Genomic DNA, 20,083 nt, shown 5'->3' on the forward strand with positions numbered 1-20,083 from the left:
TTGGCTTAAAACTCAACACTCAGAAAACTAAGATCATGGCATCTGGTCCCATCACTTCATGGCAAATAGATGGGGAAACAGTGACAGACTTTATTTTGGGGGGCTCAAAATCACTGCAGGTGGTGACTGTAGCCATGAAATTAAAAGACACTTGCTCCTTGGAAGAAAAGCTATGACCAAACTAGACAGCATATTGAAAAGCAGAGACATTACTTTGCCAACAAAGGTCCATCTAGTTAAAGCTATGGTTTTTCCAGTAGTCATGTGTGGATGTGAGAGTTGGACTATAAAGAAAGCTGAAGTTCAAAGAATTGATGCTTTTGAATTATGGTGTTGGAGAAGATTCTTAAGAGTCCCTTGGACAACAAGGAGATCCAACCAGTCCATCCTAAAGGAAATCAGTCGTGAATATTCATTGGAAGGACTGATGCTGAAGATGAAACTGCAATACTTTGGCCACCTGATTCGAAGAACTGACTCATTTGAAAAGACCCTGATGCTGGGAAAGATTGAAGGCGAGAGGAGAAGGGAAAGACAGAGGATGAGATGGTTGGATGGCGTCACCGACTCAATGAACAGGAGTTTGAGTAAACTCCGGGAGCTGGTGATGGACGGGGAGGCCTGGAGTGCTGCAGTCCATGGGGTTACAAAGAGTCGGACGTGACTCAGTGACTGAACTGAACTGATTTAATTATAACCTCTCCTCTCCTGTTCCTTTTTCTCCAGGAACTCATAGAATTTGCAGTTAACTCTCCTGGGTCTGTTCCAGTTTCCCATCTTTGACCACATGATTTGCATCCGCATGTTTCTGTTACATGTTTTGAGATATTTCATCTATTTGATTTTTCTACACCTGTTTTTGAGTTTTAGCTTCACCTTTGCTTTATCTGTGAACATTTTTAGTTTTGATAACATATTTTCAGACTCAGGGAAATCTTTTGTGTTTGAGTTTCACACACATCTCCTCCAGGATCTCATTTTTTCAGTAAGAGGTTCGTCTGTTTCCTCTAGCAGGTCTCTCTGCCCTCTGGTTTGTTTGCATTCTCCCAGCCTCAAGGACAGAGAAAGTTGATCCATCAAGAGTTTTTTGGACAGTGAGGGAAACTCAGCAAACCTATTCATTGTTCTTGGGAAGCCGACTGTTCTGAGACTTCCTGCCGTCCTGAGGCTGCTCTCCAGAATCTTGTCTGCAGGGAATTCTCTCAGCCAGTTCAGGAGAGCCCATGTAAGGTTTATCACCTGTAGCTGGGAGTTGCCAGAGAAGTGTGGAAGCTCCTGTAGGGTTGCCATATGCCCAGAATCTCCTCATTCTGGGTAGTCTAAGTGTAATTGACAGATACAGTGATATTCAGGGTTTCCCCGGTAGTGGCTCAGTGGTAAAGAATCCATCTGCAGTGTAGGAGCCACAGGAGATGTGGGCTCAGTCCCTGGGTTGGGGAATCATCTGGAGAAGGGCATGCAGCCCATTCTAGTATTCTCACCTGGAGAATCTCATGGACAGAGGAGGCTGGCGGGCTACATTCCATAGGATCAAGAGTAGAACATGACTGAAGCAACTTGGCACACATGCACAATGATATTTACCAAAGACTTAAACATAGAAGTCACTAACAGTAAGTACCTCTGGGAAGTTCAACTGGGTATAGGAATGAGGTGGGCGGGGGATGGCCTTTTACTTTGGTTTTTTTCCCCCTCTAGTAGGAGTTCTCAACATGGGCATTTTTAACTTTGGGGGCCAGAAATTGTCTGCTGTGAGTGACTGATCTGAGCGTTTAGCAGCATCCCTGGCTTCCACCCACTACAGACTGATAGCACTCCCTCTCCAGCTGTGACAACCAAAAATGTCTCCGGATATTGCCAAATGTTCCCTGGGGTTGTCACAGTTACTTCTGATTGAGTACCACTGTTGTATACCCTTTAGATCTATTTTATTTTTTTAATCATGTGTTCACATTATTCCTATAATTAAACATGTAACTGAGATCATGAGACAGAGGAGGAAATATAAAACTGTTGTGAGGAAGCAGAAGCATGAAGTAGAAAATACACATTAAGGGACAGGAAGCAGGTTAGCAAAGTGGTAAGAAATTTGGGGAAAAAATAAAAGAAGCAGAGACAGAGTGATTCACAGAGCTGGAGGAGAAGGAGTGTGAAGACCCACATCCTTCTGTCACCAAGGTCCCCAGTGATGCCAGAATCAGAGGTAATAACAGTCTGCATATGCCCAGTCAGCTTACAGACACTGTTATGGGATTCCCATTCCATCCAGCCTCTTAAATACCCAGGTGTCCTTACAAGAAACACGCTTTACTTAAGCTAGGCTAAATGAGTGTGTTCCTTTCCAACAAAGGTCCTGTGGATTAAGTGCCCAATAAAGAGATAGGCCCCACTTCTTAGGATGAGTAGGCTGCAAATATGGTCTATAAAAGAACTGTAAAAGGAACTTTAGAAAGCTGTTCCTGGGAAGAAGTGGTGGTGGAGGGGGGAGACCTCGGCCATCCATCAAGCCTGGCTCCAAATTCCTCCAGGGCTGTCATGTACAGGAGGGAGAAGACGATATAACTCTAGCTCAGGAGGCAGAACTGGTGACAAAAGTAACAGGGAAGTAGTTTCTGCTTAAAAAAAGAGGCTATAACAATAAGAAAGATTGGAAAGCAGTGTTTGGTAAGGAAGTGAGTTCCCAATCTCTGGAAGCTCACAGGGTGATTCCTGCAGTGAGTATAAGTTTTGTTCAGGTCTGTCAGCTTCCTTCACATCTAGAAATGTAAAAGCTTGGCAAGAGAGAGACTAGATTAACTCATATCATATGCAGAAATCTCTTAGGCTCAAATGGCATGATAGAATATTTAGTTATTAAATCAGAGGAGGGTGGTTGGTGGAGTTAAACAATAAGGAAAGATCTCAAAGGTTTAGCATCTTCAGTTGGCCTTGATCAGCTGGTTTTTCCCCACAGAATTAGTCAGAACTCGTTGTTGCAAGAGAGAAAAAATCTAACTTAGTCTGAATTAAGCAAAAAAGGGAATTTATTAGCTTACATAACCAAAATGGAGAAGGAAATGGCAACCCACTCCAGTACTCTTGCTGGAAACTCCCATGGATGGAGGGGCCTGGTAGGCTGCAGTCCAAGGGGTGGCTAAGGGTCGGACACGACTGAGCGACTTCACTTTCACTTTTCACTTTCATGCACTGGAGAAGGAAACGGCAGCCCACTCCAGTGTTCTTGCCTGGAGAATCCCAGGGATGGGGGAGCCTGGTGGGCTGCCGTCTATGGGGTCGCACAAAGTTGGACACGACTGAAGTGACTTAGTGGCAGCGGCGGCAGCAGCAGCAGCAGCAGCATAACCAAAAAGTTCAGGAGGCTGGTCTAGCTCTAGGCATGGCTGAATCCAAGGCTTCAAATGAAGTCATTAAGACTTGGTCTGTCTCCGTGTCTCAGCTTTGTTTCCCTTCCTTTGTAGCCAAAACTAGCTTGTAAATTTAGCGTTATCTTGACAGTGCAGAGCAAGGCCAACGCTGGAGGGGCCTTGGCTGAGGGGCTTCTGAGGCCCTTCCCCACCTAGAAGTAATTCCTTTGTTGTTCAGTCGCTAAGTTGTGTCTGACTCTTTGCCACCCCATAGACTGCAGCACGCCAGGCTTCCCTGTCCTTCACCATCTCCCAGAGTTATGAAGATTATTGCGCTTTGATTGTACCAAAGACCCTGCCTCTTCGCATCTTTAGCGCAATCCTATCCTCCCAGCTGGAATCTCAGAAAGAGGGGGAAAGCCCTCCTGCCACCACCACCTCTCCACCCCACTCCACCCCACCCCCCGCAACACGCACCTCCTTCCCCCACCCCCAAACACACACACACCCACCCCAGTCCTGGTGACTTCCCCTAAGACTCCACCCCTGGGAATTTGCGTAGGACAAGACGCTCCTTCTGGCTGGAAATAGACACCAGAGAGGGAAGGGAAGCTGCTAAGGAAAGCACCTGGAGCTGTAGGAGGGGAGAGAACTGTCAGGTATTTCATGATCAGCTAATGAGACGTGGCAACGGGTGGGGGGGTGGGGCGGGGCGGGCTACCTTAGAAGGTGTCGGAGGCGGATCTGGCTGCCTCGACTTATTTCCTGGATGCAGGGATCAGGCAGTAAGTTGCCACAGTCCTGGCGTTCAGGCACGAGGACCTAGGCTAGGGCACGAGCCTCGGTGATAAGCGAGATGAGAAGGTAAGAAAAATCCAAGAGTTGTAGAAGAAAGAGAAGGCAGAGAGGATCCAGGCTTTGGCAACTGGAAGGAGAACAAAGTTCAAACACCACCCAGCTTCAGAAGGACGGCCGCCTCTCTGAGACCGCATGGCCAGAGCTCCGCGGAGTCCCGGGAGAGACTCGGAAGGGCAGTCCCGCACGGTCGGGACTACATCTCCCAGCATGCTGTGGGCCGAGATGCCATAGGCCTGAGCAGAGGTGGTGGCGAGGCCGCGTCGCGTCGGGAGGGGGCGCTCCGGGCTTAGTTCTGAGCGAGCCGAGACCGTGGGCGCTGTGTGAATCCCGTGAGGAGAAGGTGTCTAGGGGCCGAGGTTTGCGGCCTGGATCGAAGGCGCTTGAGGCCTCCGCCGCGGTTCCCGGCTTGTCCCAGGAGGTTGGCTGGACCCCAGCCCTTGCATCTTCCAAGGTCACGGTCTCATGTCTCCCGGGCCTCGGGCGCATTAATTATGTCGTCTTTAGCACAGCAGCTCTCAGAACCCCACATCCCACTGCCGGCGGTTCCCCACGTCCGGTACCCGCCCCTAAAGCCACCTTCCCTCCTACGCAGCCCCAGCTGCCTGCTGTTAACCGCGACCGGGACCTCTTCTGGGGAGGCCCAGGTTGGGGTCCTCAGAGGTCCAGGAACCCTAAAAAACCTACTCTGTGGTTTTCTCTGGGACTCTAGGTGTAAAGGAGAGAAGTTTGGAAGTAAAAGCCTCAGCTTCTCCCTCTTTTCCGTTCAAACCTCAGTAAAGTCTGTCAGGAGATCGACAAAGGCTGAAGGGGGAATGGCCCAGACCTCAGGTCGTGGGTGATGGCCCTGGGCAAGTAGGTCAGAGGCTGGGAAGTTTGAAGACCCCAGGTGATGGGAGTGGAGAGGCTCTGTGTGCAAATCCTGGGGACGGTCTAGTAACTGGACTCCGGCCCTCACCTGTAACACCCACCCCTGCATCATTGATGCTGGAGCCCCTCTTTCCCAGGTAGATGCTCCCAGAAGTGCTCTGCGCAGAGAGCAGATTTCACATGCCCACCACGTGGGGCCTGTTGCAGGTGTGCATCACTCTCTAGGTCAAATCGAAACACTTTTTTCAGAAGTTTTATTTAAAAACTTTGGCACATGACAGAGGCGGCAGGATGGAGACTGGTGTTCTGCTAGGCTTCTCAAGTCAGAGACCAGGCTTGGCTTTCTCAGGTCACCGGATTCCAGGACCCGTCCAGCCTGTGGGCTCCTGAGGAGGATACCCCTCACTGACCTTGCAGACTCTTTACCCCTCCCCTACTGCCCACTTCCGGTGTCTGAGGAGACACGGAGGTGTCAGGGGTAGACTAAAAGGTGTGGAATGGGAAGGATCTGGAGCTTGGGGGTTGAGAGGAACAGATAGAGGGGGGAAAAAGAGGTGGAGGGAGAGGCCACTGCCTTTTCTTCCGCCATCCTCAAAAAACGGGGCCTGCCATTCCTCTGAGAGGTCTCCCTCACAGCTCAGATAGGAAATTCAGGGACCATCAGTCCTGTGACTGAGGAAGGGCTGCCTGTCTTCAGGGGGTGGTTGGCAAACAGTCATGGCCCCAGACGGGATAGCAGTAACCAATGCAACAGCCCCCTGTCTCAGCTGGGTGCAGGATGGCTGTTGGCATAGGCCTGGTCTGGAAAGGAAGCTCGGGCTCTGCGCCCCTGGGCACACACTGAGGCGTAGAGCTCTGGCTCAGGGTCTGAGGCCTGGGGCTTTGGCTCGGAGTCCAGCACCACCTCCGAGTACTTGATGGGGCTTCCAGGGCTGGGCACTCGGCCCTGAGGAGGCCGCAGTTGCAGGCTGGTATAGCACATCACTTCCTCTGCAGCCTGGAGATGCAAGGCTGTTAGAAGCTCACGGGACCCTTGAGAAATCCCCCATTACCTGCCCTCCCCTCTTCAGCCACAACTGACTCACCCTGGCAGGGCCTCCAGGCTCTGAATCCTGTGGGTCTGGCCCTGGTTCCTGAGACAGCCGTCCTGGGCAGGGAACAGGAGCCTTGTCACGTCTAGTTCTTCCCCCTGCACCCAGGACCTGGCCACTTGCACCCCTCCCCTTGGCCAGCTTCCTACCTGTCTGCAGATAATGCAGGTTCCCATACAGAGGGACGTCTTCCACAGACTCCCCAGGGCTGCAACACAGAGTTTAGAGGATGAGAGATGACTTGTTGGTAAGGGGGGAACTCTCCATCAGCCCATCTTTCTTGCCCCCTACTCACCATCCATGTCCCGGATGGCTCCTGCTCCGGCCACTGGTCCACTGGAACAAGTGCACAGCCAGTGAGATGAGGAGCAGCAGGGTCACAGCCCCTGAGAGGGCCCACAGCCCCCAGCCCTTGGTCACAGAGGGGATTCCTGTGGGTGTGAGAGAGTGGGGAGGCAGTGTTACTGCCCAGCCTAACCCTCCAGGGCCCAGCAAGTGGAACATGGGGCCACGTGACCCCTCCCCCTGCCCCTGCCCCGCCCAACTCACCGGGCAATAGCTGATCCGTGCAATTGCAGAATCCGCATGCTGCAGGCATCCTGCCCTGAGCCAAAGGATCAGCCTGATTTATGATCTGACAGCTGTGGCAACCCCGTTTATTCCCACCCCTCTCTGGGCCTGACCCCCACAGCTCAGCATCTCCAATACCGGTGGTGGCAAAGTCGCTGATTTCCGGGGAGGAAGGGGGAGGGGAGCAAGGGGGAGGGGAGGGATGAGTTAAAGAACAAAGACACCGCCCTGTGCCTGCACCTGCGCCACCCAGTAGCTCTTAAGCTTCCGCCCCACCCCCACCCTTCCCCTGTACCCATTTCAGTCAGAAGAGGCAGGCCTGAGTTTACGGAACACTGGGCACCTGAGCTCATGAAGACCCCAAGTCAGGCAGAAGTGGCATGAGGCAGGACCTACAAGACAAGCCAGGCCTTATGATGGAGATTACTTTCTGCCCCAGGGTGTCTGCCTTTTCCCTCCAGCACTGAGTCCCTTGACAGAATGAGAGGGAGGACATAATCCTCAATGGGCATGCTACAAAAGTGAAAATGGGATGAGGAGGCCCCCTTCTGCCTACAGTCCCACCACATGCGGAGGCTGCCCCACAACCAAGGGACAGGGGTTAAGAATGACTTTTGTTATTGTTATTATTACTGGTATAATAGTAATAGATTTAGAGGATAGAAGAAGCTTGACTCCCTCCTCTGGTCCACTTCATCCAAGCTGTCCCTAAGAACTGTAAACCTCAAAAGTCAGTTGAAGTAAAGAAACCTCTGCCCCAGTCCTGTCCTGGGAACCAGCCCAGTGTTTGCACTTGTTCACTCCAGGGAGCAGCCAAGTACCTGCCCCGCCCAGAAACAGCCCAGCCACATGGGAGGCTACTGATGTGAGAAGAAGGATTCTAAGTTCCAAATATAAACAGACCAGAGGTCAGAGATCTGTTTTGTCTGGCCCATATGATTTTTTTTTTTTTTCCAAAGATTTAAAATCATTGTAGCAGTGTGCCTGGGGTGGGGATGGTAGCAGAGGTCCTGCCACTCTAAGCAATAAGAGGGTATTGTTTGTAAAGAATTTAAAAACAAAACTCACTAAAAGTCAGTGTCCTTTTCATTATCACCATGTTCCAGCAATTCTAAAAAAAAAAAAAAAAAATCAATGATAAAATATTCCTTTCTGAAAAATGTATTTTAAATTATTTTTTGGCTGTGCTGGGTCTTCGTTGCAGCACAGGGTCTTTATCTAAATGTGTTGCTCAGGCTCCTCAGTGCGGTTCCTTCTCTTGCTGCCAGAGCACAGGCTCTGAGGGGCTTCTGCAGTTGCAGCTCTCGGGCTCTAGAGCGAGGGCTCAGTAGTTGTGGTGCGCTGGCGTAGTTGCTCCGCTGGCATCTTCCTGACCAAGGATCGAACTGATACCCCTGCATTGCAAGGCTGATTCTGAACTACTGGACCATCAGGGAACCCCTCTGAAAAGTATTTTGTAGATACATGTTCTAAATTGTTGTGGTTACTGATGAGTTTTAATACTATGTAAAATTCAGATTTCAAATATGTAAAATTCATGGGAAGGACTGATGCTGAAGCTGAAACTGCAATACTTTGGTCACCTGATGCAAAGAACTGACTCATCTGAAAAGACCTGATGCTGGGAAAGATTGAGGGCGGGAGGAGAAGGGGACAACAGAAGATGAGGTGGTTGAATGGCATCACTGATTCGATGGACATGAGTTTGAGTAAGCTCTGGGAGTTGGTGATGGACAGGGAGGCCCTGGTGTGTTGCAGTCCATGGGGTCACAGAGTTGGACACAACTGAAACTTCAAATTAGCACATTTGTGTTACTTACTCTTTAAAAATATGATAATCCACAACTTCCCTGGTGGTCCAGTGGTTAAGACTCCATGCTTCCAATGCAGGGGGCTCAGGTTCCATCCCTGGTGAAACTAGATTTCACATTCTGCAACTAAGAGTTTGAATGCTGCAGCTAAGACCTGGTACAGCCAAATAAATGTGTGTGTTTTTTTTTTATGTATATATTATAATCTGCATGGAAGTTAATCTGTAGAATCCTAGTTATACAGCTGTATAATCCTAGGTATACAGCTGGCTCCTGACACAAGGTTGAGCTACATGTGTTTATATCCAGAATTAGTTCTTAACAGTTTTTAATTGTTCTTTGGTTTGGGCACAATTTCTGTGTCCAACGCCTATGGTATTACATATTCCTGCATCTAACCAATAGATTTAAAAACAAACAATGATAGCACAGTGATTGAAAAGTCAAATAAACTGAGCTTGAGTAGTTTAATTCTGTCATTCTAGGTGACCACTTAGTTATTTTTTATATTGAAAATGTCTGGAATTTACTGCGAAGTGGAATTTTTATGAATCTCTGCCAAACATCCCTTTGTTTAAGACTTTCTTTTCCCATTTGTATGTCTGTTGCTTCATATGAAAGAAACTTTATTGAAATGAAAATTAAAAAAGGTATTCTTTAATCAACTATGGGTGGAAATTGACAAATGTAGCTATATTCTCTATTGAATATGAATATGCCAAAATTATTTTTGACAAATTTTCAGAAGTTAACTTTAGAAAAAGAAATTAGAGTTATTAATTACTCAGCTAACTATGTAGGTACAAGTTTTTTACCCCTTTCTCAAAAAACACAATAATGTAGCCAAGAAATTCATTACCCTTTCTTGTTCTGTAATGTAAATTCAATTTTAACTCTTTTTATATTGTCATGATTGCCTGGAAAATCCCATGGGAGGAGCTTGGTAGGCTGCGGTCCATGGGGTCGCTAAGAGTTGAACACAACTGAGCGGCTTCAGTTTCACTTTTCACTTTCATGCACTGGAGAAGGAAATGGCAACCCCTTCCAGTATTCTTGCCTGGAGAATTCCATGGACAGAGGAGCCTGGTAGGCTATAGTCCATGGGGTCGCAAAGAGTTGGACATGACTGAGGCGACTCTCACTCATATGCCACTGATTCATTGTCAACCTTTAAAAACTAGAGTTCCAGTTTTTTGAAATCCCGATTCACTGATCTATTGGAAAAAAATCAGAAGCAATAGTGGGCCCGAATTCCCTAAAGGCAACAATCAGCTGGGGGCCATTTATCATATTACAACCGGCCTGAATCACTTGTTTACATTGATTATGTCAACTGGCTTAGTGTCAGGGTTTAGACTGCCAAGCCAGGTTGCCTCTGGGTATTCCACCAGACAGGACAACTGTCCTGAGTGAGGGTCTCTCTCTGCCCTGCCCACTCCCTTTCTGGAAGGACAAAAAGATATACCTGTATTTCATTCATTTATTTAACACACCTATACCTCATTGGAAGAAAAGTTATGACCAACCTAGATAGTATATTCTTTTTTTTTTTTTTTTATTTTTTTTTTAATTTTAAAATCTTTAATTTTTACATGTGTTCCCAAACATGAACCCCCCTCCCACCTCCCTCCCCATAACATCTCAGTGAGTCATCCCCATGCACCAACCCCAAGCATGCTGTATCCTGAGTCAGACATAGACTGGCAATTCAATTCTTACATGATAGTATACATGATAGAATGCCATTCTCCAAAATCATCCCACCCTCTCCCTCTCCCTCTGAGTACAAAAGTCCGTTATAGATAGTATATTCAAAAGCAGAGACATTACTTTGCTGACTAAGGTCTGTCTAGTCAAGGCTATGGTTTTTCCTGTGGTCATGTATGGATGTGAGAGTTGGACTGTGAAGAAGGCTGAGCGCCAAAGAATTGATGCTTTTGAACTGTGGTGTTGGAGAAGACTCTTGAGAGTCCCTTGGACTGCAAGGAGATCCAACCAGTCCATTCTGAAGGAGATCAGCCCTGGGATTTCTTTGGAAGGAATGATGATAAAGCTAAAGCTCGAGTACTTTGGCCACCTCATGCAAAGAGTTGACTCATTGGAAAAGACTCTGATGCTGGGAGGGATTGGGGGCAGGAGGAGAAGGGGACGACAGAGGATGAGATGGCTGGATGGCATCATGGACTCGATGGACATGAGTCTGAGTGAGTTCCGGGAGATGGTGATGGACAGGGAGGCCTGGCGTGCTGCAATTCATGGGGTCGCAAAGAGTCGGACACGACTGAGCGACTGAACTGAACTGATACCTCATTTGTTTAATACATACATACTGATTGTTTGCTTATATGCCAAGGTCTGGAGATACAAATGTGAGTGGGAAATGGTTTCTTCCCTCAAAGAGTTCTTGGTCTAATTAGGAATAGGGCCTTCTGTATCCTAGACAATTAAAAGACAGTGTGGAAAGGAGAACGATTACTCACCTCTGACTGGAGAAGGAGCAGGAGAGACTGGATGGGTGGTGATGAGTGGCAGATCTTATGCAGACAGACAGAAAAGGGTTGAAATCTCTGCCAGCCTCTTACCTGATTACAAACTTAACCTCCCTGAACCTTAGTTTTCTTATTCTTTAAAAACTGTAATTATATTTACCTGTTGGGTCGTTTTGAACACATTAATTTCATTCAACAAGGATCCATTGAGTGCCGGCTAGCATCAGGTGCTGTGCTAGGCTATAGGAATGACATGGTAAAGAAAAAGAGATATGGCCCCTGCTCTCATGAAATTTACAATCTAGCTGTGTTTTGCTTTTTGTAATTAATGTTAGCTTATTAATTTTAAGTAATTTAAATGGTTTATTGAAATATAATTGACATACAATAGTAGTTTGAAGAAAGTACAATAGCTGCACTAATGAATAAGCCAGAAGTTAAGGGTTCTGTATATAGTCCATGGGGTCGCAGAGTCAGACACGACTGAGTGACTTTCACTTCCACTTACGAAGGGAACACGCACATACAGGAGGAAAGTGAGATCTGAAAGTTGTATATAGATGTTAACTGTGCAGAAACAGAGTGACTTCGAAACGTCCCAGAGACAGTTAATGTTATTTTGTTGTCTCAAGTTAAAATGAGACGCGCTTTACTAAATAAAATGCAAAAGCAGCCGCGCTGAGAATGAGCCCCGTGAGGTTGGTGCGCGTGGAGGCGCACTGCCTGCGTAACTATCAGAAGCTGACGGATGACACACCCGCAACACGCCGCTCGGCTTCCCTACCCCCAGGGTAGGATCGCTTCTTAGCGGGATTAGTCGTGAGAAGCGGGGGAAGTCTACGTGCAGGGGCACGTGGCACTCTCTGCCCAAGGTCCGGGGACTTTCCCCTAGGCGCAAACAAGGAACTAGTCCTCCGTATGTAGCCTAGGAAACAGGCCTTCAGCACGAACCTCGTTTCTACCTGCGCGTTCAAACCCTTTATAGCTCGAGGAGGAAATTTATTTTCTAGTTAGGGTGAGGAGATTGGTGGCGTGGCACATAAAAACCACTTCCCTGTATAACCTTCTAAGAATGTAGTCTTCTGGAGACATTCTGGCTAACAGAATACCCATATAGAGATAAGAAATGAACTAGTTTCACAAATGAACTCAGCTAAGCCCACAGTCCTATGCAAATAAGACCTGGCCCCGCCCACACGCTAGGTGGGCGTGACCTCCCTGGGAGGCCCGGAGTGGGAGTAGCTGGGGGACGCGCCTGCGTGCGCGTGCACCGGTGCGTCCGGAAACGCCGGCGTCTGGCGTTCACCCGGTGTTGGCCTGCTATGGCGAGCGTGGTGTCGCTCGCGGGTACGCTGGGGCTGCTGCTTGTGTCTGCGCTGCCCGAGGTGCTCGGAGACGGCCGCAGCCCCGACCACCGGGCACACCCAGGTACCAGCGAGGGCTGCTGGAGGGAGGCTGGGACTGCCCCTGGGCCCCAAACCCCAGCTGTACTGACTCGCCTCTGCCCTCCTCCTCAGGCGACGCCGGCCAGGTCGGCCCTGGGGCCGCGGAACCCCGGCGGCAGTCGCCGCTGTCCAAGAACCAGCGCGAGCGGGCTCGGTCCGGGGCGCTGCCCTTGGGGGCGCTCTACACCGCGGCCGCCGTGGCTTTTGTGCTGTACAAGTGTTTGCAGGTGCGGGACGACCAGAGGTGGGGATGCCCCGGCCCTGAATCTCGATGAGGGCGCCATGGTACCAAGAACGAGACACGTTTTCCCGACATTCTGTAAAATGAAGACAGGAGTTCCCTGACTTTCCAACATGATGGGGTTAGTTAAAGCATCCAGCGAGGTAATGGATGTGAAGGGTCCTTGGTTAATTTTAAATAGTAACCATCACATTTAATCCTTCCAACAATCTAGTGAAGAGGTTGTCACTTGCTCAAGGTCACTCAGAGATAGTAACTGGTGGCCCTAAGATTTGAACCCAGGAAATGTGTATACTATAGTAAGGGTGGTTCCTAGTGAGTTTCCGGGCTTGGCACGAGCAGTTGATTACTGTAGCCAGAGTTTTTAAGAGTTCAAGGAACTAAGCAGTCTCAAGTTATCCTCGGGAAGGAGGCCCTGAAATGTGAACTGACAGTACATTTTGTTGGATTAAAACTGTTGAAATGGAAAGTAGTACCTCCCAGGGCTTTCTCTTGCCCTATCACTCACGTTGGGAAATAGAGGACTGAGCCAATTTAGAGACGACATGAAACTAGGAGGGCTAGCTAATCATGATCCATAGTAGACTTAACAGGCTAGGATGAGGGGCTGAATTTAATGGTGAAATTTAACAAGGATTGATAAATTTATTCTTGGACCCAAGTATAGCTTGAAAGAAACTTAATTCTCAAGCGCACTGTTTTAAGAGCATTGTTGTGGTTCAGTCACTAAGTTGTGTCTGACTCTGCGACCTCATGGACTGCAGCGTGTCAGGCTTCCCTGTCCTTCACCATCTCCCAGAGTTTGCTCAAACTCATGACCATTGAGTCGGTAATGCCATCTCTTAAACCAGAGTAAAGCACCCAGAGAAAACCATGTCAAATGAGCACTGACTGAAAAACATTGGTGCTATTAAATCAGAGAAGACAGGGAGTACGACCGTTGCCTTCAAATTCCTGAGGGGCTGTCATGTTGAAAAGATTTGGGAAGGCTCTGCTCAGCACCATGGAAAGAAGACAGCGATGGACTGTGTCTGGATTTGTGTATAAACTAAACCAGAGCTTTATCAAACAATAGAGTTTCTCCTTCCTAGAGGTATTTTAGTAGATTGAATAGCAACCACTCATGGGGTGTACTGACATTGCTTTCTGTCCTGAGTGAGGAGCTGTAATAGATATGATTGTGATTCTCTGAGAGTAAAAAAAAAACCCACCAGCTTTGTCTATCTGAAATTATCCTTGGCCTTTATCTGGCTTTGGAGACTGAGGTTATTGAGGTCCTTGTTGCTGCAGTATCCCCCTTGCCTTTTTCCACAGCAGGGGAAAGATGAGGCTGCTGTTCTCCAAGAGGAGGCAGGCAAGGATTCATTGCAGTCAGGTGGGTTTTGCAGAGGTCTGTGCTTGGTGGGGGATTAAGGGACAGCAGAAAAGTAAGTAACCGTTGCTCTTTTCTCCCATATCCCCAGAGCAACAGCTGGCGCAGCTGACACAACAGCTTGTCCAGACAGAGCAACACCTGAACAGTCTGATGGCCCAGCTGGACCCCCTTTTTGAGCGGTAAGGAGAGCAATGACCCTGTGGCTAGAGAGAGCTTGTGGTAGGTGGAAGAGGTGGGGACAGAGATTGGGCAGCCTCTGAATGGACATATCTGCAGTGTGACTACCCTGGCTGGAGCCCAGCAGGAGCTTCTGCACATGAAGCTACAGACCATCCACCAGCTGTTACAAGACAGTAAACCGAACAAGGGTGTGGAGGTTCCAGAACCAGGTACAGGGTTGGGAGGTGAGAGTCTGCTGGAGGTAGAGACAAAGCCTCTGAAACTGGAATATGCCTGATCTCCCCCTTCACAGAGGCCAGCATACCCTTTCCCGAGGACTTCTGTATCGAGGAGGATGAGGAAGAGGCTGGTGACAATCAGGCCTGGGAGGAGCCCCTAAATTGGAACACAGGGACAAGGAACTTAACTCCTCCCAGGGAAATGGAGCCCGCACTAAGGAGAAGATGTAGGAAGTCTGCAGCGCAGGGCCTCAGTCACAGCCTCCATTGGAAAGAAGGAAAAACAGTCGATGGTTTAGTAAAACAGAGTCTGTTCCTGTGACTGGATGCTCCTGTGTACTTTTTCCATTCCAGCTGGACACACACGGACACACACACACACACACACCCCCTTACTAGGTGCCTAAGAACAACCAGGCCTTCTTGAAAAGCTTCCCTTATTAGGACATAAAGAGGCCGCCTTCCAGTGCAGGAGCCAAGAAGATAGAGGGAGCTCCAGTTCTTCTATTTGTATTCCTGAGGCCACAGTGGTGCCAGCCTTAAGGGCACAAAAATCCCTTTTTTCATATTGCATAGCTGAGACAAAATGGCTTCTCCAAAAAAGAAAAAACTTTACTAAAATCCGGTGGGGAAATAAATTATAGAAACTATATACAACATAAAAACAGCCACACTTGCAAAGCTGCAAACTTGATAGATAAACAGCTGTCCACAGACACAGCACCATACCTATCAGTCCCAAATCCCCTCCTCTGTATTGGCAGAGCTGATTCAGCTGAGTCGGACTTGAAGTCCTGATTCTTTAAGAGCTGGTCAAAGGACATGGTGTGTCTTGGTCTCAGGCAAACACAAAATGATTCTTCTCAAACCATGAAGAGTCTGTTTTGTTAGTAAGATTCCTTTGTACCCCTGATGCTGACCTATCCCCACAGTATCCTGGACTCTGGAATTTGTAAGATTCCTCTAGTTCTTCTGGCTGCTGTGGAGAGAAAACAGTTCAGGCACTGGAATGAGCACTCTATTCTGACAAAATCACCTGGGGTGTTGGACAGGGGCGTGCTTGGGGGGTGGGGGTGGGTTCCAGACAGGAAATAGGCTCAGAAGTGCCATCTCCAGCTCCTGGGCCTCACCACAGCACTCTTCCTGAGGGAAAACAACTTACCTGATGGCCAAAGTCAGACTGTGGTACCAGTGCGACAGCTCCTCCTGGTCTGTGGACATAAGCAGTAGCTTCTCATGGGGAAAGGACAGCTAAAGAGAGATCACCTCTTAGCACATGGCTCAGAAAGGTCCAGCCTTAAGCCAAAGGCCTTGCTATTTCCATGGCAGTGATTTAGGCCTGAAGTGAGAACCAGGTATGAACCCCAAGCCCTGGTATGCTCTGAATGCAGGTGGCTCAGTTCCTATGAGGGGGGCTTAGGCCAAGGAGATGAGTGGTGCGCAGGCACTTGGTATATCTTGGGCCCTTCCTACCCTGCCAAGGGCTCTTGCCTGTTACTTACGCTGAGCAGTCCACCACAAGGGCCTCCTGAGTGGCCAAAGACCCTGTGGAGTTGACACTCGGCCATTGGGTAGAGGGCCCGGCAGGCAAAGGTGCCACTCTGCAGCAGATGCAATGGGGGTCGAGGCTTGGCCAGGAGGAGTGCATCAGAGAAGAGGAAGAACATTCGGGGCTGAGGCTCCCCTCGGGGAGGCACCACCAATAGCCATCCCTGACGTAGGAACCAGCGACCTGAGAGGTGGGAGATCCGTTATTCTGGTGCAGCTTCAGGACTACAACCCACAGAATAAAAGGAAAGGGAGGCTGAGAAAATGGGAGGCAGGTGGTATGTGCTGGCAATAGAGAGGATGGGGGTGAGAAAAGGGCAGTTTGCAGATTGAGGAGAAGCATGCCCATGGACTACCTGAGATAAGCCCCTTTGCTTGCCGTCCACTGAGCAGAGCCTGGATGCGCTGGAGATGCTGTTCATTCTTCTGTTTCTGACCGATGGTGTAAACTCTCTGGGCAGTCTCACTTATCAGCTGGGCAGCCCCTAGAATGATATTCCATGCCCCACTCCCAGCACAACTTTGACTTTGGGTGAATGGTGGTGGTGAAAGACAGGCTAATACAGACAGGACTAGGGTCAGAATCTAATTTCTTGAAGAGTAGAGGTAGGGCAATAGGAACATTGTATACACATCATTGGAAGATTGGGGCATATCATACATGGTTGGAGATCAGAACCAGAAAGGGAACAGAAGCAATCTCCAAGAAATGCTGTGGAAGAGCAAGAACATACTTGTGAGCTGTTTGTGTTCAGGGCTGTTGGGGCCTGTGTTTTCAGCCAAAGCAACAGCAAGATTCTCATACCTGAAATTAGAAGTCTATGAGGGGAAAGTAGAGCTGGGTACAATTTTCTCTGCCTGGCACAGATCACCCCCTGTACAAACTTCAGCTGGGGAACCAGGAAAGACCTGCCTGTGGCTGTTTTATCCCCCTCTTCCATCTGGGACTCAGATCCAGGTTCATTCCATATGGCCCTCTTCCATCCCACACTGAAGAGTCAGGGAGGCAGACTAGATCCCAAGGTGAAAGTTAATCAACCTAAGGAGGATGCTACAAACAACTGACTATAAGTTCTTAACTCATTCCCAGGGACAAATTCTAAGCCTTTCATCTTCAAAAACCTTATTACTAGCCTTATCACAGACCCCTCACTTCAGCTAAGTCAGTTAAACAATCCCAGCTAAGGGCCTGAGGCTGCACAGCCCAGGTACTCCAGTGGGTTCACATTTACACTGGCAGAAAACTTTGAGGAGCAGTTTGTCCCAGGAGAGAGACAGTGGGACAGATCCCATGAAATCCCACAAAGATTGAGAGCAGCCATCGTACAGACGCAGAATTGTAAGGAAGTTAGCTGAGTCAGGGTGAGTTCACGTACTGCTGGAGCCTCTGCAGAGGCAGAGGGAGCAGGTCCTGGAGCTGAAGGCCCCCAAACTCAGGGCGACCTTCCTGAAGTCGTACAAATCTCCGGAAATGTTTGTTCTTCTTTAGTTGCTCCTAGAATGATGAGGAAAGGGTTGGCAGCAGGGAAAGAAGCCGCCTCCTTATATTGCATTCTTCTGTGTACACATCCCAGGCCCTCAGGAAGCTGTATGCTCCTGAGAGAACCCCATCTCCCTACTGGAAACTTAACATAGGGCTGGGCACCTACAGGGCTCTATAAATGCAGGAACAATATGAATGAAGTTTGGGTCTCCAGATAAAGAGGAAATGTACAAAGGACGAGGGGAAGGATTTGAAGTTACCAGGTTACCTGCAGGATGGTCCGGGACCTCTCAACATTGGCAGCAAATTGGGTGTAGAGCTCCAGGTGGTTGCAGAAGCCCTCCAACCCCTGTCCCCAGCGCCCTCCTTCGAGGTAGGGAAGCAGCTCTCTGTGTGGGTCAGGACAATAAAAGAGCAGCCCAAGAACTACTCAAGCACCACCTCTCTTAATTCTCCTAACCCTGCTCCGGAGGTAGTACGGCCCCATTTTGTGGGAGGAGACTCAGTGGATATGAATCTGAGCAAACTCGGAGATGGTGAAGGAAGGGGAGCCTGGCGTGCTGTAGTCCGTGGGATCGCAAAGATTCCCACACGATTTAGCGACTGAACAGCAAGTGGCTGGAGAACTGGGGCAGATTAAGGCACTGGGCCAAGACCACAGGGGAGGTAACTGGCAGACTCTGGATGCGAATCCGGATCTCCTCTACATTGAGTTCTCTGCACTGCCAGAAACCAGGTCTCCCTCCTCCTCTATCCCCACTTCCCTTCTACTCACTGGCTGGCGCCGTAAATGAGTTCCCAAGCACCAAAGAGGGCCTGGCGCTCTGGTGGTCGCAGGGTGCCTTTGGCTCTCAAAATTGCCACGAAGTACTGCGGAAGGAGAGAATACCGGTACGTAGTCCGCAGAAAGAGGAGGCTGGTGCCAAGGCGCCGCTAGGTCACCGACCTAGTAGGCACCCTCCCACTCCCTGGGGTCCCCGCCCCCCTAAGGGAGACTGTGGGGTTCGCACCGTGGCCACCAGCCCCAGCTGTTCCTGGTAGCGCCGCTCTGTCTCCAGCAGCTCCCGGGCAGTGCAGGCGCGTTTCCGCTCCCAACGGGCACGCTGCTCTTGCACCGGGCACCGGGAACCGGGGGCCGGGCTCTCCATGCCGGACTGAGGGGTTGCCACTTCCGGACGCAGCCCGCAGGAGATTCAAATCCAAACGGACCCGGGGGCGGGGCTGCTGGGGCGGGCCCTTGAGGGGAGTGCGCCCCCTGGCGCCTGGAGGCTGTGCGCAGGCGAGGGCATGCGCAGCGGCTCGCTAAACTGCATCAGGTCGGCGCCAGCGAGGCGCTACAGGTAGGCTGCTCCAGCCAGGGCCGGACAGGGTGCAGCAAGTGGGTGGCCCTCCTTTGAGTGGAACTAAGTTGGAGCAGAGACATTATTTTGCCAACAAAGGCCCGTCTAGTCAAGGCTATGGTTTTTCCAGTGGTCATGTATGGATGTGAGAGTTGGACTGTCAAGAAAACTGAAAGAATTGATGCTTTTGAACTGTGGTGTTGGAGAAAACTCTTGAGAGTCCCTTGGACTGCAAGGAGATCCAACCAGCCCATTCTGAAGGTCAGCCCTGGGTGTTCTTTGGAAGGACTGATGCTGAGGCTGAAACTCCAATACTTTGGCCACCTCATGCGAAGAGTTGACTCGTTGGAAAAGACTGATGCTGGGAGGAATTGGGGGCAGGAGGAAAAGGGGACAACAGAGAATGAGATGGCTGGATGGCATCACCGACTCGACGGATGTGAGTTTGAGTGAACTCCGGGAGTTGGTGATGGATAGGGAGGCCTGGCGTGCTGCATCATGGGGTCACAAAGAGTCGGACACGACTGAGCGACTGAACTGAACTGAAGTTGGGACATCAGCCTGGACTTTGAGTCAGGATACTTGGGAGTTTAGACACTGGCAAGGTCGCAGTGTCCCACCTGTAGAATTGAGCTTCTGTCGTGGACCCGTGCCAAACGCTGGGGTCCAGCTGTCCCCAGTCTTTCATCATTAAGAATCCTCACGGGTCACCAGGTTTTGAATATTTTGGCCGCTGGACAAAAGTTCCTCGGTTTTAAGTCACTAACTCGTCTTCTCCTTTCATACTGATCCAAAGCCCGATAGCCAGTTAGCTTCCCATCAGCAAATGTCAGTAACTAACGTGGTGGGTTGGAATTGCTGTAATTCTGGCCAAAGGTAAAAGCTTGGAGCTGATTAATCTGTGTTACCTAGTCAGAGTTAAAAGGTACTATATTTTCCTTACTTAGTTAGGTCTTTTGGAAAACTGGCAATAGCCCTGGAGGGTAAATTAGCAGTGCCATTTTGTCAGTATGTATGAGATATCTTAAAATGTGCCTACTCTTATGACCCAGCAATTCCACTTCTAGTAATGCATCCTAAAAAGCAGATATGAGGACAAAAATATAAATACTAGGATGGGTGGCAAAATGTTTGTAACAACAGAAAACTGGAAGTCACTTAAATGCCCAATGGTAGAGAATTAGCTAGGAAAATTATGGTACAGCCATTTGAAGGAATAATAT

The 20,083-nt window shown here is 49.2% G+C and overlaps 3 protein-coding genes across 3 annotated transcripts; 1 reads left to right on the forward strand and 2 right to left on the reverse strand.

Moving 5' to 3' along the window:
* Positions 1 to 5,832: 5,832 nt before the first annotated feature.
* SIT1 (signaling threshold regulating transmembrane adaptor 1) lies at positions 5,833 to 6,787 on the reverse strand. Its single transcript, XM_068974733.1, has 5 exons — positions 6,710 to 6,787; positions 6,456 to 6,591; positions 6,310 to 6,368; positions 6,155 to 6,216; positions 5,833 to 6,066 (listed from the first exon to the last, which is right to left on the reverse strand). The coding sequence occupies exons 1-5, from the start codon at positions 6,756 to 6,758 to the stop codon at positions 5,833 to 5,835; spliced, it is 540 nt and encodes a 179-aa protein (XP_068830834.1). The 5' UTR covers positions 6,759 to 6,787.
* A 5,545-nt stretch (positions 6,788 to 12,332) lies between these two features.
* On the forward strand, positions 12,333 to 14,811 carry CCDC107 (coiled-coil domain containing 107). Its single transcript, XM_068974354.1, has 6 exons — positions 12,333 to 12,458; positions 12,548 to 12,702; positions 14,031 to 14,091; positions 14,180 to 14,270; positions 14,368 to 14,480; positions 14,564 to 14,811. Exons 1-6 carry the CDS (start codon positions 12,353 to 12,355, stop codon positions 14,809 to 14,811), a joined length of 774 nt encoding a protein of 257 aa, XP_068830455.1. The 5' UTR covers positions 12,333 to 12,352.
* Positions 14,812 to 15,129: 318 nt separating this feature from the next.
* Positions 15,130 to 18,668, reverse strand: ARHGEF39 (Rho guanine nucleotide exchange factor 39). The gene is made up of 9 exons (XM_068974229.1): positions 18,531 to 18,668; positions 18,296 to 18,390; positions 17,789 to 17,909; positions 17,414 to 17,532; positions 16,772 to 16,842; positions 16,394 to 16,522; positions 15,992 to 16,221; positions 15,652 to 15,740; positions 15,130 to 15,468 (listed from the first exon to the last, which is right to left on the reverse strand). Exons 1-9 carry the CDS (start codon positions 18,666 to 18,668, stop codon positions 15,453 to 15,455), a joined length of 1,008 nt encoding a protein of 335 aa, XP_068830330.1. The 3' UTR covers positions 15,130 to 15,452.
* Positions 18,669 to 20,083: the final 1,415 nt, after the last annotated feature.

This window comes from Capricornis sumatraensis, chromosome 6, assembly GCF_032405125.1.
Source record: "Capricornis sumatraensis isolate serow.1 chromosome 6, serow.2, whole genome shotgun sequence".
Classification (NCBI taxonomy): domain Eukaryota; kingdom Metazoa; phylum Chordata; class Mammalia; order Artiodactyla; family Bovidae; genus Capricornis; species Capricornis sumatraensis.